Source organism: Grus americana, chromosome 3, assembly GCF_028858705.1.
Source record: "Grus americana isolate bGruAme1 chromosome 3, bGruAme1.mat, whole genome shotgun sequence".
Taxonomy (NCBI): Eukaryota; Metazoa; Chordata; class Aves; order Gruiformes; family Gruidae; genus Grus; species Grus americana.
In genome coordinates, this window is record NC_072854.1 from 112,720,365 (window position 1) to 112,735,375 (window position 15,011).

The window sequence follows — 15,011 nt, forward strand, 5'->3', positions numbered from 1 at the left end:
TTCATAGGATGCAGAGAGACAGAAACAAGTTTTAATATTTGCAGTAAACAAGTGCTTGTAGGAGAAGAGGGAATGGCAAAATTCACACTTCATGTCTGTAGTCTGACTATTGACTGGGATTAATGAGGCACAGATAAGGACTAGGTCACAGAAGTGAAGGGTAATAGACATGTGACCATTTGCACCGGCATCAGGGTTCAGTAGAAATGAGATAGGAGAATTTGCTTTGATATCAATGCCAGTATTAAGCTCACTTGATTTTTTTTATTCTCTGTGCTCCCACATAAAGGTTTTCTATATCTACGGCTGCTCAAATGCATCTCCTCAGAACATCAGAGCCACCGACCACAAAAATGAGTCAGAGCAACTACCCAAAACACAATGTTAGCTTAATAGCCATCTAGCACTTAAACACTGTCACCTGGAAAATGCATCGTAACACAAATATTAGAAGAATGACCATCCACATAAAACACGCATACCAGGAAAACCAAGCACAGCATGCTGCACCTTTAGTACTGCATTATTGCATTTCATAGTTTTAGACAAAACATCTCAGTTCCTTTAAAAACACAAATCATGCACAGACTTTTAAAGCAGCTACTGGCAAAGTTCTTAAATAACCACCATATTGTATTTTACTGCTACCTAGGGAAGAAAAATGGAAATACCTATAGTTGTTCTTTTCTGTTTGTAAACCACTTAAGAAAAGCCACACCAACTACAGTATGCACTAGCCACAGCCACATAAATCTTATTTATCAGATATCCATCTTTGTTATACAGATGTGCACACACATACAGTTACACGTTACAGTTTCTGTAACAGCATGGTTCAAACACACAGCCACCTCTTCAGAATGAGTTTCAGCTCCTGGATGCATGAACACAGCGTGACAATATGACTGAACCAAAACAGAGGGACAAATACAGTGCAGTAAAATTCAATACTGCTGCAAGAATAAGCTGCTGCTGCTAAGTCAATACTGTCGCTTACATTTACAGTTATGGTGCTCTTTAGCCTTTGCTGAGGAACTGGATGTGAATAGAAAGAGTCCTGCCGGGGAAGTGCACAGAGAAGCTCCGCCGCTGCTGCTCTACAGCCCTGGTCACTGCTGCAATTAAACATCATTGCCTCTGCAGCCCCCCACGCTCCCAACCCACAGGATCTGCCACATGATCAGCCCTTGGCTGCAAAACTACACAGCCACTTCAGGCTACTGTGGGGTCAGTTTGCTTTTCTAACCAGTGGTTTGCATCGTCTACAAAGAAAAGATGAAAACCCAAGTACTGAAGCCAAACATATGTACTGTTTTCCCAAGTCTGCAGGGAGACTAAATAACAGCAGTATGAAATGCAGACAGCCCCACTTCCCCTGAACGCAGAATTCACAGCCACCAGAAGTGCTGATTTTAACTATTTCATCAATGAGCATGCTGCTAAGAATAGTTTTCCGTGGTACAAATCCCCAATTCCACATGTTACGCCACCTCCACCATCCCAGCAACCTTGCAGCAGAGTTTTCACCTCCATAGTTTCTGCGAGCTGGAGAGTAAAACTGATGTAACACACTGAAAATACCACCACAATCAAACACTAATTTTATATCCAGTGGTATAAGGAATGCTGCAATAACAGCACGACTTTGCATATTAAAATATGAGGATCTAGATGCTCACACAGCAACTTGTTGGCCACATAACTGGCCACAGTCAGGGTACTCCCACAAGGGAGGTCCACTGTATACATACCCTCCTCATGTTCTTCCTTGAACACCCACTGTTGTGCACTGCCAAAGGAGGGATACAGAGCTAGAAAGCTATCTGACCTGACTCGGGGTGGTTGTTCTGGACAACAACCTTATCTCTGGGCTTCACACCTTCTTCTGCCTGGACCTCCAATTCCTGCACGCCCAGATTCACATTTCAGCAGTATATTACCATAGAAAACATTACCTGGAGGATACTGACAGACCCAAACGTCTTGTCTGCAAGCCACTGTCTAAAGGCTCACAAGGTGAGGAAGTCAAAGGAGGTCCATTGAAAGTCAGTAAGAAAGGCAGACAACCCAACCCAGGACAGCAGAAAAGAAAAAGCAGAAGTACAGAAGCCAGCGATTGTTCCACTTCGCACTTTTACCCAGTTACAAACATACATCATTTTGGCAACACTGCACAGGATGATCTACAAGACTCTTTAAAAAAAAAAAAATTCTTGAGATGTGGAAAAGGAAAGGTGAGTTCCAAACAAATAAGGCTTTCCTACAATGTCAAGAGTTTGAGAAAAACACTGCTATATGGACTACAGTACTTGACCCCCCCAAAAAAAATAATAATAAAAGCCCAAAACACATGTAGGACTTCAGGGATTTCTGAAACAGGCTCAACATGGAGAAAAGTGAGCATAATTTGCCTGGTGACCATTTTTAAATGCGCAAATGGAAAAATAAATACAAGAAAACTTTCCATGCATGGGATGCGTTTTCCCTGCTTTTAGCTTGGCCTTTACAATACTCTGTATCTAATAGCTGTGCTATGTCTGGTTTCCACAAAGCACCTGCCTGTCGGACCAAGCCAACAGCCTGCGCTATGTGCTCTTAGGGCTTCCTCAATGCTCATCACTGAAGGAGCGTTTCCACTTCAGTAAAAATTACTTGAATGCCATTCATAATGTTAAGAAGTTTATAAGCCATCCTTTGATTACCACGGGTCTTAGAAGTTATCCACTCAGACAAATGGAATAAATATGTTGAATTTTTAAATGTTACAAAAGCAGAGCACTGACAGAGACTGATCTATTGCACAGTCATTGAAATGGAGAGATCAACCCAGCGCCATTTTCAATTAGCAAAAGGTTGTCATAACATGAACAGAGCACTGACAGCATCCCAAAGGTTTATCTCCAGGGCATAAAACTGAATAGCTATTACCTAATAAAAGAAATAACATTTTAAAACCTCTGTCTTTGAACATGACAAAAATCTGTGTCATGAACAGGAAAAAGTTATTTTCAAACGTTAATGTTGTCTATGAGAACAGAAAAATTCTCACAAGATTTACCAGAGAAACAGCCACATTGGCTCATTTTCTAGAAATCCACTGACACGCAAGTTTGTTTTTTTTTTTAAACAGACTGATGTATTCCTGAAGCACAGCAATTTGGCTTCAGCTACCCAAACCACACAGCTATTTGACCATTAAATATTCTTCACACTTACGAAATGCAGTCAAAGAAAAGCGCTATACTGGTGTAGATGAAAGTAAAAGGTTGCATCTTTTCCTCCCTAGCCCTAGCCCTCTGCAACCGTGAGTCGGTCTTCATTGTGTATTACATCCCCCTGAAATCTTGCACGAAGAAGGTTCCAGCTTCTATTGTTACAGATTTTTTTTTTAATAGAGGAACACAAACATTTTCCCCAGCATATATATGTAACAAAGTGTTTAAAATGTTAACACAGCTAGCAAAAAGCCACAGCTAAACTCTTTTCAGTGGAGCCATGCATATAAGCTTCTCCTACCAACACCTAAATCTGATTCATTTATAGGAAAGAGAGCACTGACTGACAGCGGCTTCTTCCAAAAAAAAGACCTGCAGGCCCCTGCTCCTCCACATACACTCTTGGATGGAGAGGATTTTGTGCTAGACATATTTTTGGGGTGCGAATGCCTGCCTATACCAAAGGGAGCTGGACGAAGCACCGCTCAGGTATGAAAATCAAATCCTTCCAGCCGTTGCTGGCCAGATCTGGGTCTGCAGGACCTGCTGCTGCCCCGTTCTCTAGGTAGTTACTTGTACCGAGAACTCGAAAGCAGCCGAGGGGACGGCACCTACTCACTCGGCACACAAAAGCCAGGGAAGCGTAACCAAGGTGGAAAACATCCCCAATTCCCACGTACCTGTCCGCCCCCGGGGCTCCTCGGCCGCCGGCTGCTGCGGTGCTTGGGGGGGGGGGGGGGGGGGGGGGGGGAGCGGAGGAGAAAGGCCCTTTCGGTCTCCTTGCAAACCACAGCCCCGCTGCCACCGCCGCCACCGCCGCCCTCCCGCTCCCGCGACCATGCGGAGGAGGTGTCCGAGGCCCCGCTCCCCGGCAGGCCCCGGTGGTCCCCGCTGGGAAGGGGGGGGGGAAGATGGTGCTGCGGCCGCAGGCCCCGCGGGTGGCGGGGGATGCCGAGGCCGAGGGCTCTCCAGCGCGGGGCGGCGGGCTCGGCAGGGGCTGGGGGATAACAATGCCCGGCGCAGGGACGCGACCACGGCGGCGCTCACCTGCCCAGCGGTCGCTTCATGCCCGTGTCGGCAGCGGCGGCGGCGGCAGCGGGCAGGCGCAGGCTATGCCTCAGGCTGCAGCCCTTGTCGAGGGGCGCGGCGGCGGCGCGCTCATGCTCCACCGTGACCGACTCGTTGCGCTTCCTCATGCCGGGGCGGCGGCAGCGGCGGCAGCCCGGGGCAGCAGAGACGGCAGGAGCGGCGTCGCGCACGGCCGCCGCTCGCCCTGCCCTGCGCGGCGCTCGCGCTCGCGCCGCACCACGCCCCGCCCCGCCCCGCCCTGCCCTACCGGCGCCCCCGCCAATCCCCGCCTCCGGAACGGGCTCGCGACGAAGGCGCTGCTTGCCAGCACTTCAGAAGGACTTCGGTGACATCTTTACTGAGGGCAAAAGCGCCGGCCGCCATTTTGTTGGCGGCTGGAGGCGGAGCCTCGACGTGCGGGTGGGGGTCGGCGGCGGGTCCCCGCGTGTGCGGCGCGCCGGGCCTGAGGCCTTGGGTGCCCGTCTGCCGCGCGTGGGAGCAGTGTGCGGCGAGCAGGAAAACCCTGCAGGCTTTGGGAGCGGGGCATCGGCCCTCCTGGAGCTGCCGGGGCACAGCGGGTGTGGAGCATAGGGTGATGCAGGGGGGCACGTCAGAGCGTGCAGAGCCTTGCGTTGAAGGCTCTGCATTGCGTTGGTGCCGTGCTGGTGCGCGTCCCAGCGCAGGGACCTGGGAGATAGCACCTCTGGCGTCATGGAATCTTGCAGGTGACTGGAGATGTTGGCACCTCAGCACCTGGAATGGACACCCGCTCGCTCACCTGCCGCTCGGGGTGAGCCTGGCATCATTAACCTGCTTCCCCGTGAAGAGGGAAATGGGGCAGTTGCAAATGAAAGGCAGCACGCGCCTGAGCACAGAGAAATGGCATAGCTGGTACATGGATGCGGAGAGAGGCAAAACTAGCAGTAGCTCTGCCTGTTAGACTCAGCCATGAGGACAAGAATGAAGCACTGAGATGACACAGATAATCATAGCCTTGGTCCCTGAACAGTCAGAGATCATCGCCTGCCACTGTTTTGTCTTCCAAAACTTTCTCTGAAGCAGAAGGCAGCCGTGTCAAAGTTTCAGATGTGATTTCCCCCCCTCTCATTTACTCTGTAGCCTTCTGGGGAGGTTATGATACCACTTTGTAAAGCATGTCCTCATCTGCTGATCTCTACAGAGGCACACAGGCAAGGCTAACTTGCTACAGAGCTTCCCTAGTAGTGTGGGGATTCTGTGCTGGAAACAAGTGGTGGCAAATAAAGAACAAATAAAACATCCCTTCCAGTATCAGTGATAGCTGGTGACTCCACTGTCCGTACCATCGGGGAGCAGGACAGCAATGCACTGCACAAAGCAGCCCTGCTCATGTGTTGCGTCTCCCGCTGCCACTGCTGCTGCTGGCTTGATCTATCGGGGTGCCTTCTATGTTCCTGTAAAGTGAAAAAGTGAAGCGATTCCTGGAAAATGGCTCTTTGGACAAGAGATCTCAGCTGTCTTGCATGCTTTTCTTCTGACTTGCTGCTGAACCGATCCTGTACCTGATGGAACATGGAGATTCAAGAGAAATACGTGAATGAATTAATACCAGGAACAAAGACAAGGCTGTGGACCAAAAAGGAGGAAGCAATTGTTAAAATACAAGCCTCAACTATCTCATCAGTTATGGATAGCTAGCAGAAAGTACCATGTAATGTACCGATATGTGCTTTGTCATGTCTCTGGAAGCTACTCCTAACATTTGAGACCTTCTAGAGATTTTCTCTAGACCAGATCATAATTGCTAAAATTTTCAGGCAGGCTTTTGGAAAGACTGGTTCTTCTCCTGCATGTTTTGAAGAGCAAAGGAGAATGTTCATGTCCCTCTGATTTTGTTCCATTTCCTACGTCTCATTGTGAAGACTGAATGCTGCAGTTGGGGTTTGTTAGCCATGTGTTAGGAGCTTTGCCTGGTGACAACATGTCATGAGTGGTGGTCACTCCAAAAGCGGGCTCTGCAAAGGATGTATGGGGCTCCTTGGGACTGACAGTGCAGTCCTGTGAAGAGGGAATTGCAAGCTGCCTAACAGGCTTTGATACAAGGGGAAGGGACTCGAGTGTCATAAATCCTCTGAGATGCCTCCGGGTGAAGTTTATTACTGAGAAGGACAACTAAGGAAAATTACTTGAAAGTCTGTCTTTGTGGCATAGGTTTTAATACCAGTTGGCTTTTTCTCTGTGCTAGAAAGAAGACAAGCAAGTATTTTCTTGTGGTGACCTTAAGCTATTCTCAGCATTTCTAAAGGCTTCTTTTTCTTAACTATGTATGAGTATAAACAGGTGATTGTTCGGTCTCTCCCATCATATCAGATTGTTAAGATTCAGAAATCACATCATCTTTTTTTTTTTTTTTTTAGTATAGTGTCCTCTGTGCTGCTAGTACATAATTTATAGAATATGAAGAGGTTTTACCATTTAGGATCAGTACTTGCCCTTCTTACCTATTGAAGGAGAGGAGTGCTGCCTCAGAAACTTGCCCCATCACAGAAATCAATGCACAGCATCTATTCTCTAATTCCAAATTAACCCCAAATGCCATGGTTGAATTCTGGTGGACTTGATGGGAGTTTGTCAAGACAAGGGTCTACTACAAACCGTACTTCTGCTGCTGTTATAGGCAAACCAGGGTGAAATCCTACCATCTGCGGTCACCAAATACTTCATCTGAACAATGCAAAACACCTTAGGAAATGTGCTGCCACAGGATTTCTAGCAGCCAGTAACTCCGTGTGGTTCTACAAAGCAAGCATGTACAGGAAGAACAGGAAAATCCAGTCAGAATGAAGGTTGTGAAAGAATTTGAGATTTCTTAGCTCAAGGCATGAACAAAGATTATGGTAAAGCAATAGTAGAAACTATCCCTGTGGGCAAGGAGATACGTTCCATGGGGTTTCTGTATGTCTGGAATGATCTGGAAGAGGTCTGGAGACAGGCAAGGACACAGCCTGCTGGGCTGCACCAATGGCAATCTCCTCCCCACCCTGTATTCTCCAGAGACAGCCGCACTTGAACTCACCTGCCTGGCCTGGAGATAAGGAAGGTAGATGAAAAGTGTATTGGGTTTGCGTGGCAAGGTTTTGGCAGCGGGGGGTACAGGGGTGGCTTCTGTGAGAAGTTGCTAGAAGCTTCCACTATGTCTGACAGAGCCAATGCCGGCCAGCTCCAAGGTGGACCCACCGCTGGCCAAGGCTGAGCCTGTCAGCAATGGTGGTAGCGCCTCTGGGATAACATAGTTAAGAAGGGGGAAAAAACCACTGGGAACAATTGCAGCCGGAGAGAGGAGTGAGAAGATGTGAGAGAAACAGCTCTACAGACACCAAGGTCAGTGAAGAAGGAGGGGAGGAGGTGCTCCAGGTGAATCTCTATTCATTCCCCTGCAGCCCCTGGAGAAGACCGTGGTGAGGCAGGCTGTCCCCCTGCAGCCCATGGAGGAAGGATGAGGGGGTGTAGAGATTCCACCTGCAACCCATGGAGTACCCCACACTGGAGCAGGTGGATGCCCCATAGGAGGCTGTGACCCCGTGGGAAGCCCACACTGGAGCAGGATCTTGGCAGGACTCGTGGAGAGAGGAGCCCACGCCGGAGCAGGTTTGCTGGCAGGACTTGTGACCCCATGGGGGACCCATGCTGGAGCAGTCTGTCCCTGAAGGTCTGCACCCCGTGGAAGGGACCCACGCTGGAGCAGTTTGTGAAGAACTCACATTGGAGAAGTTGGTGAGGACTGTCTCCTGTGGGAGGGACCCCGGGCTGGAGCACGGGAGGAGTGTGAGGAGTCCTTCCCCTGAGGAGGAAGGAGCGGCAGAGACGACGTGTGATGAACTGACCACAACCTCCATTCCCCATCCTCTTGTGCTGCTGGGGTAGAGGGGGCAGAGAAACTGAGAGTGAAGTTAAGCCCAGGAAGAAGTTTTTAAGATTTGGTTTTATTTCTCATTACTCTCTGATTTGATTGGTACAAAATTAAATTAATTTTCCCCAAGTTGAGTTTGTTTTGCCCATGCTGGTAATTGGTGAGTGATCTCTCCCTGTCCTTATCTTGACCCATGAGCCTTTTGTTATATTTTCTCTCCCCTGTCCAGCTGAGGAGAGGAGTGATAGAGCGGCTTTGGGGGGCACCTGGAGTCCAGCCAGGATCAATCCACCACAAAAGCAAAGGACAGCAAGTGAGCACAGATCCTAAGTAACTTTATCAAGAGAAGGGATGAAAGCAGTGTTTGACTGTAGATGAGCTCAACCACATCTCCCCAAAGGACAGAATCCAGAGCAGAAGACACTGAAGGAACCCCAAAAGGCCAGGAGAAAGTACTGGTTAGGAAACCACTGGGAGAGTCAGTGAGTGGCAGACAGCCCTAACGACTCAGAGAAGTGTCACTGATGTTCCCAAGTCAGCACAACCCCCTGCCTGCTACCTGCTGGTTTTCCTAGTTGACAGTAGACACATAGCTGACTGAAGCAAGCGGAGCTGGACAGAGTTTCAGTGTGTGCTAGTGCTCCAGTCTGCTATGCAGGGGCTGAGCCAAGCCTCTCCAGTAAAGCTGGAGTGCTTCCACAACTCTCCTGATCCATCTTTGGCTGTAGCTAAGCCTGTTTCTGAAAGTCCTGTGTTAAAATGAGTAGTGCTTTTTCAGATTACAGAGTTGTCAGTTAGGAAGTAAAGCATCTGGGAAGCATTTCTACTCACCTGCCTGCCTGGGTGATTCTTCACCAGTGTGTTTGAAGGTGTTCAAAAGGTATTTCTCCACAGTTTTCTCCATGCTGACTGTCTTGCATGCCAGTGACGGTGGTCAGTGACAGACAGTCATGAGGTGCAGGTGTGTGAGCCAGCACAGGCAGGACGCAGGAACAACCACAAAACAATGGATAAAATGCAAAGATTAAATTTATTTTCATTACCTCGCCAATCAGGGGATCTCCGAAGCAGCACCCAGGCAGAGGCACAGAAGCAGGGATGCAGGCACCGTGGATCTCGGTCCATGCTAGAGGATCACCAAACCTGCTGGTTTTGCCTGTATTTCAGGGATTCGTGCAGGCATAGTTTACCACTGTGCTTTGATCTTTCCCACAGCAGGGCAGGAATCTCAAGCATGTTTAACAGGCTGCCTCTAAGTCTATCTCTAAGTCTATCACAGGCTTATGTTACCTAAACACAGATGTTCTACTTGTACAACACACAAGCCTAAACAACGATTAGTATGATATATGTGTTTTTTGACACCCCAGCTGCAAATCACTTGAGTGTGTTTACAATCCTTCTCACCAATCTTCCGTTATTGTCCCATGGCAGATATGTCATTCAAACCCCTTTTTTTCTCACCTCAGTTTTCCATGAACCTCCTCCATATCTGGTGACTTCATCTCCAGGAATTCAAGAGTCTGTGCAGAATCATAGAATCATAGAGTGCTTTGGGTTGGCAAGGACCTTAAAGATCATCTAGTCCAACCTCTCTGCCATGGACAGGGACATCTTTCACTCGATTCAGTTGCTCTAAGCCTTGTCCAAGCTGACTTTGAACACTTCCAATGATGGAGCATCCACAGCCTCTCTGGGCAACCTGCTCCAGGGACCACTACTCTTTCTCCTCTTCATTAATGATGTGGATGATGGGTCAGAGTGCACCCTCAGCAAGTTTGCAGATGATCAAAAACTGGGAGGAGCAGCTGATAGACCAGAGGGTTATGCTGCTATTCAGAGGTGACTGACCGGCTGGAGAAGCGAGCCTCATGAAGTTCAACGAAGGGATGTGCAAAGTCCTGCATGTGGGAAGGGTAAACCCCAGGCACGAGTACATGCTGGAGGTATGACAGCTGGCCAGCCGTGGCCTCAACACTTTCTGGCCTTTGCTACCTTTAGGAATCACAGGCCTCTGAGGCTGGAGGGAGTGCCTGGGGTGAGGAGGAGTTCGCCTTGGGAAGGGAGAACTGCTTTGAGGAACACTTAAACAAACAGGACAGATTACAAGTCCCTGGCAGCAGATGGCATGCCCCTGGAGTGCTGAGGGAGCTGGCTGAAGTCCTTCCAAGACTATTTTCCATCACCTGTGTAATTACAGCCATGGTGATGGGGAGAGGTTCCTGGAGACTAGCAGAAAGCAAGTGTCACTGCTGTCTTCAAGGAGGACAAGCAGAAAGATGCAGGGAATTACAGGCCGGCCAGCCTCACCTTGGTCCCTGGGAAGATGATGGAGCAAGTAATCCTGGAAATCATTTCCAGACACATGGAGGACAAGGCGGCCATCAGGAGTAGTAGATCGGCATGACATTATGAAGGGGAGATAATGCTGAAGCAACCTGATACAGTACATGCTGGAGCCTGACCAACCAGCTGGGAAGCACCTTGGCAGAGAAGGCCTCGGAGGTCTCCTAGTGGACATGAGACAGCAGTGCACCCTTGGGGCAACAAACACTAAGAGCCTCCTGAGCTGCATTAAGGGGTGCGTTGCCAGTGGGTGGAGGGAGGTGATCCTTCCTCTCCTCAGCCCTGGTGAGGCCACCCCCAGATTGCTGTGTTCAGTTCTGGGCCACCCAGTATGAGAGAGACATGGACATACTGGAGCAAGTGCTGCAAAGTGCCACAAAGATGATGAAGGGACTGGAGAAACGGTCCTGGGAGGCTGGGGGTGGGCCTGCTCATGGTGGGAACCTCCAGATTCCTGGAACCTGGCAGCTCCTGTGGTCACAGAGAGGCTTTGAATGGAGAGACATCCCCAGGTGGGGAGGCTGCTTTGTGGGCTGGAGAGTGATGCCACCATGGACTGGGGGAGGTCCCTTGCAGGGGCTCTCCATGATGGGAGCTCCACCAGGAAAGAGGGAGCCAAGAGGGGGTTCAGGGCTTTTACTAGCAGCCCCCAGAAGTCGAGGGGGGCCCAAAACTTCAGGTGGGTGCCAAGTGCTTGGCAGCCTAGGTGCCCAAAGGCAGGTGCCCCAGGGGCAGGAACCAAGAGACCCAATGGGACCGGAGCAGCTTGGTGGCTGAGAGGCACTGGCAGGCTGGGCACAGCAGGTGCAAGATCACCTCTGTGGAGGACACAGTGGGGGAGCCTGGGGGAAGCCCATCATCTGGGAGACCCCTGCACACTCCCACCCCAACATCCCTGGCGCCCCAGCTGCCCTCAATGCTCCTCAATACCCCCTAGCTCCTCTACTGCCCCCCACGGCTCCCACAGAGCCCTCCAATTCTCTCCTGATGAGCCCCAACTGCCCCTACCTGCCCCCAGTAGCCCTCCAGCACCCTCCCCATGGCCCTCAAAGCTCCCCATACCCTCTCATGTTTGTGGAGTCTCCTTCTCTGGAGATATTCAAAACCTGCCTGGACGTGATCCTGTGCAACCTGCTCTAGGTGATCCTGCTTTAGCAGGGGGATTGGACTAGATGATCTCCAGACGTCCCTTCCAACCCCTGCCATTCTGTGATTCTGTGATTTATGGCCCTAGTTCCTCCTTAATGCTTCCTAGGTGCCCCCCAAAGCTGTTCCCCATTCCCCTGACCCCTGTCTTCTACTCTCCCAACCTCCAATGCCCCCCAGCCCCGTATCTTGCAGTCCTGGGGCAGGGGCTGCCTTCAGGGGAAGATGAGGGGGCACTGGGTCTGGTGCAGGAGGTGCCGCAGGTTGGTGGCATTGAAGGGCATGCAGCCCAGGAGCAGGTCACAGAGGATGACCCTGGCAGTCCAGGTGACTGCCAGGAGGGGCTTGTAGGGCTGTGCCTGCAAGATCTCAGGACAGGCGCAAGCATAGGACCTGCAGAAGGTCTGGCTCAGTGCCGCCTTGGTGGGCAGCCCTGCTTGTGGGGAGGCCCTGAGGGACTCCCCACGGGCATCCTGCAGGGTCACCCTCCTGGAGAAGCTGGAATGGAGACCTTCACGTTGTCCTCACTGTCCAGTAGAAGGTTTTCCAGTTTCAAGTCCCTGCAGGGGAGAGGCAGCACATGCTGGGGGCAGGCAGGGGCAGATGGCAGCTGTGGGGAGGGTGAGGTCAGGGGTCGAGGATGGAGCTGTGAGTAGATGAGGGGCCAGGGGCTCCTCAAGAGGAGGAGGGCTTGGACTGGGAGCTGTGGGGCAGGTGGTCGTGTGGAGGGAGGGTAGGTAAGGGCACAGTGCGGCAGGCAGAGGTGCGGAGGCAGAGAGACGCTTCCAGGAAGCCCTTCATTGCCTGGGCTGGGGGGAGTGATCCTCCAGGCAGCATGGCCAGGGCCTTGCAGAGCCCTCGCTGCCTTGGGGAGCTCTGTCCCCAGCTGCCAGCCCAGGGACCCCATGCCCCTGTGCTCACCCACCAGTGGAAAATGGCCCTGCAGTGCAGGTAGGCCAGAGCGAGGAGCAGCTGGGAGAACCAGAGCCCTGCCTGGTCCTGGGCTGCACCTGCTCCAGGACAGTCCCCAGGAGGGTCAGCTCCATGAGGAGGTGGAAGCCTGTCCTGTCTCCTTGCCTTGGTACAGCGTGATGAGGTGCTTGTGGCACAAGCCCTTCAAGACCTATGGGCAGCAGGGACTTGACATGGGACAGGCCTGCCCCCCTCTGGCCCCCCTTTGCCTTGCACCCCCGTTTGCCCACCAACGCTCCCCTAACCCCTGGCACCTCCCCACAAAGTGCCCACCACGGCTGCCATCCTCCTGGAGCTCCCACTGCCAATGGCTCCCTGCCCCCCTACCCCACTGAATCCCCCAACCACTCCCCGCCCCTTTGACCACTTCAACACCCTCGCCTCGTTGAGCCTCCCAGTAGCACCACTGCCCGTGAAGCTCCCCAAAGAGTGCTCCCCCTGCCCCCCTTAGCCCTTGATGCCCTAGGGACCCTCTGATGCCCCACCTTGCCCCACAGCATTTCACAATGCTCAGGGTCCGTCCCCGTCCCCCCACTGCCCCCTGCTTGCCCTGCTGCATCTGATGGCACAGGAGCTTCCTGAGGTCTTCCTCTAGCACCTTCCTTTTGGAGATGACCTTGCGGAGATGGCCACCTTGTGCCACAGTGGAGGGGCTGCAGACTCAAACCTCCCAGTAGGCACTGTGAGCCAGCAGCAGCCCCAGCTGGAAGCCCATCTTCCCCAGCACCAGGACGGTCTCGGGGCACCTCTGCCATGCCTGTGGGCAGCACAGCTGGGGGAGGGGTGTGTCAAGCAAGGCTGGGGGGCAAGCTGGGTAGAACCAGGCACCTCCAGACTTCTGTGCCCCTCCCAACCTCCAGCACCCCTCACCCTCCTCCAGCCATTTCCTCCACTCCTGCTCAGGGTTCAGATCCCAGCACAGCTCATGGAAAGGCCCAGTGAGTGCTGGCAGCAGCCACCCGCCCACCAAGTTGGGGTGATGGAGGGCAGCCGGGATGGCTGTGGGGCACCGTGGGCAGGAGCAAAATACCTCCTCTCCTGCAGCTTTGCAGCAGTAGCTGGCCCGTCATTTCTGATCTCATTTTTCAGAGGAGAAAGCTCCTCTGAGCCCCCAGAACGACTGATAGCCATGGCCAAGACCCAGTCTCCCAGCTGGAATGTCAAATACCTGAGCTGGCCTAGAAGAGCCCTTGGAGCAGCAGCAGCAACATCCCAATCCCAAACTTGTGCTGCCCAGGCAGCGAGAGGGGACACCAATCAAGCACTCTCACTCGAGGGCAGATGACGCATGAGCCCCCTCAGTCCTGAGCTGATGGCCCCCACGCCCTGGAGCTATCACAGTCCCCCCGCTTGTCATGCCACGGAGATGGCAGCTGGGAGGGGGTCCTCAGCTCTGGGTATAGGGGGAGTCCTGCCAGCAGCCCAAGCCAGGGGGATGCAGAACTCACTCACTGGGGCTCGCTGCAGGGGCTGGACCCCGAGGTATCCCGGGCTGAGAGGCCAGGCAGATGGCAGCAAGAGGCATTCTGGTGAAACCGCTTCCAGAGCTCTTTGGCAAGCCTGGAAAACTACAGTTTTGCTCTTTGCAACACCACCTGCTCTGAGCAAACACATCCTTCATGACCATTGAGACTGGCACAGGGTGGGTCTCGCTGCTTGTGTGCTTGCTCTGGGCATGCAGGGCTCCTGCTGCTGAGCGGCTGAGGCAGTGGGATAGATGCAACTCCTCTGCTGGCAGGTTCAGGAAAATTAGGCCCGAACACCAGCTGCTTGGCACTGAGAGGAATTCAGCGGTCAAAGAGCAGCTTGGTGAAGCTGAATTCTTCCTCCAGGATCAGTCACCAGAGGAACTGCAAGGAAAGCCAATCCAGAACTCAACGTGACAACTTATGAGAGGGAACGGTGATAGCTACGAACTCTTCAAGCAAGTGGCTTTCACCTGCTCACGGTGGCACGCTGCCCTGCTCACAAGCATGCAGATGTTTGTGCCAGTGCTCTGGCCAGGGTCACTTGTGCATGCCATGGGAGAGGGACAACAGCAACTAGGGCCTCACTGCGCTCTTGGGGAACCTCTTGAGTGCTGATAGCTGTCAAGCCAATGATGATAAGCACATTGACAATAAGCTGTGGAATGATCTTTTATAATAGTTTCAGGGAAATTTTTCCCCCTATGTGCCGTGCCAGGTTTGTTCACCTGATGACTTTGAAAAGATTGTGCTCCTGCTGAAGCACTTCTGACACAGCCCAGTGCCCTCCTTTCGCTCCCCACCGATGCACCACGTCCCGCCTGAGAGCGCACTCTGGCTGTGTAGGGCCGAGGACCTAGTATGGGTTTCCCAGTAACAAGCTCACAGTGCACACCACATCAGAGGCTG

General features: G+C 52.2%; 1 protein-coding gene across 2 annotated transcripts in view; it reads right to left on the minus strand.

Moving 5' to 3' along the window:
* Positions 1-4,530, minus strand: part of ABHD12 (abhydrolase domain containing 12, lysophospholipase) — a 49,906-nt gene extending 45,376 nt beyond the window's left edge. The window contains exon 1 of one of the 2 annotated variants that reach the window (XM_054819094.1): positions 4,263-4,530. In XM_054819094.1, the coding sequence (XP_054675069.1) occupies positions 4,263-4,411 (149 nt within the window). In that variant the 5' untranslated portion in view covers positions 4,412-4,530. The remainder of the gene's footprint in view (positions 1-4,262) is intronic. The other variant, XM_054819095.1, reaches the window with a different exon arrangement.
* Between the last annotated feature and the right edge of the window lie 10,481 nt (positions 4,531-15,011).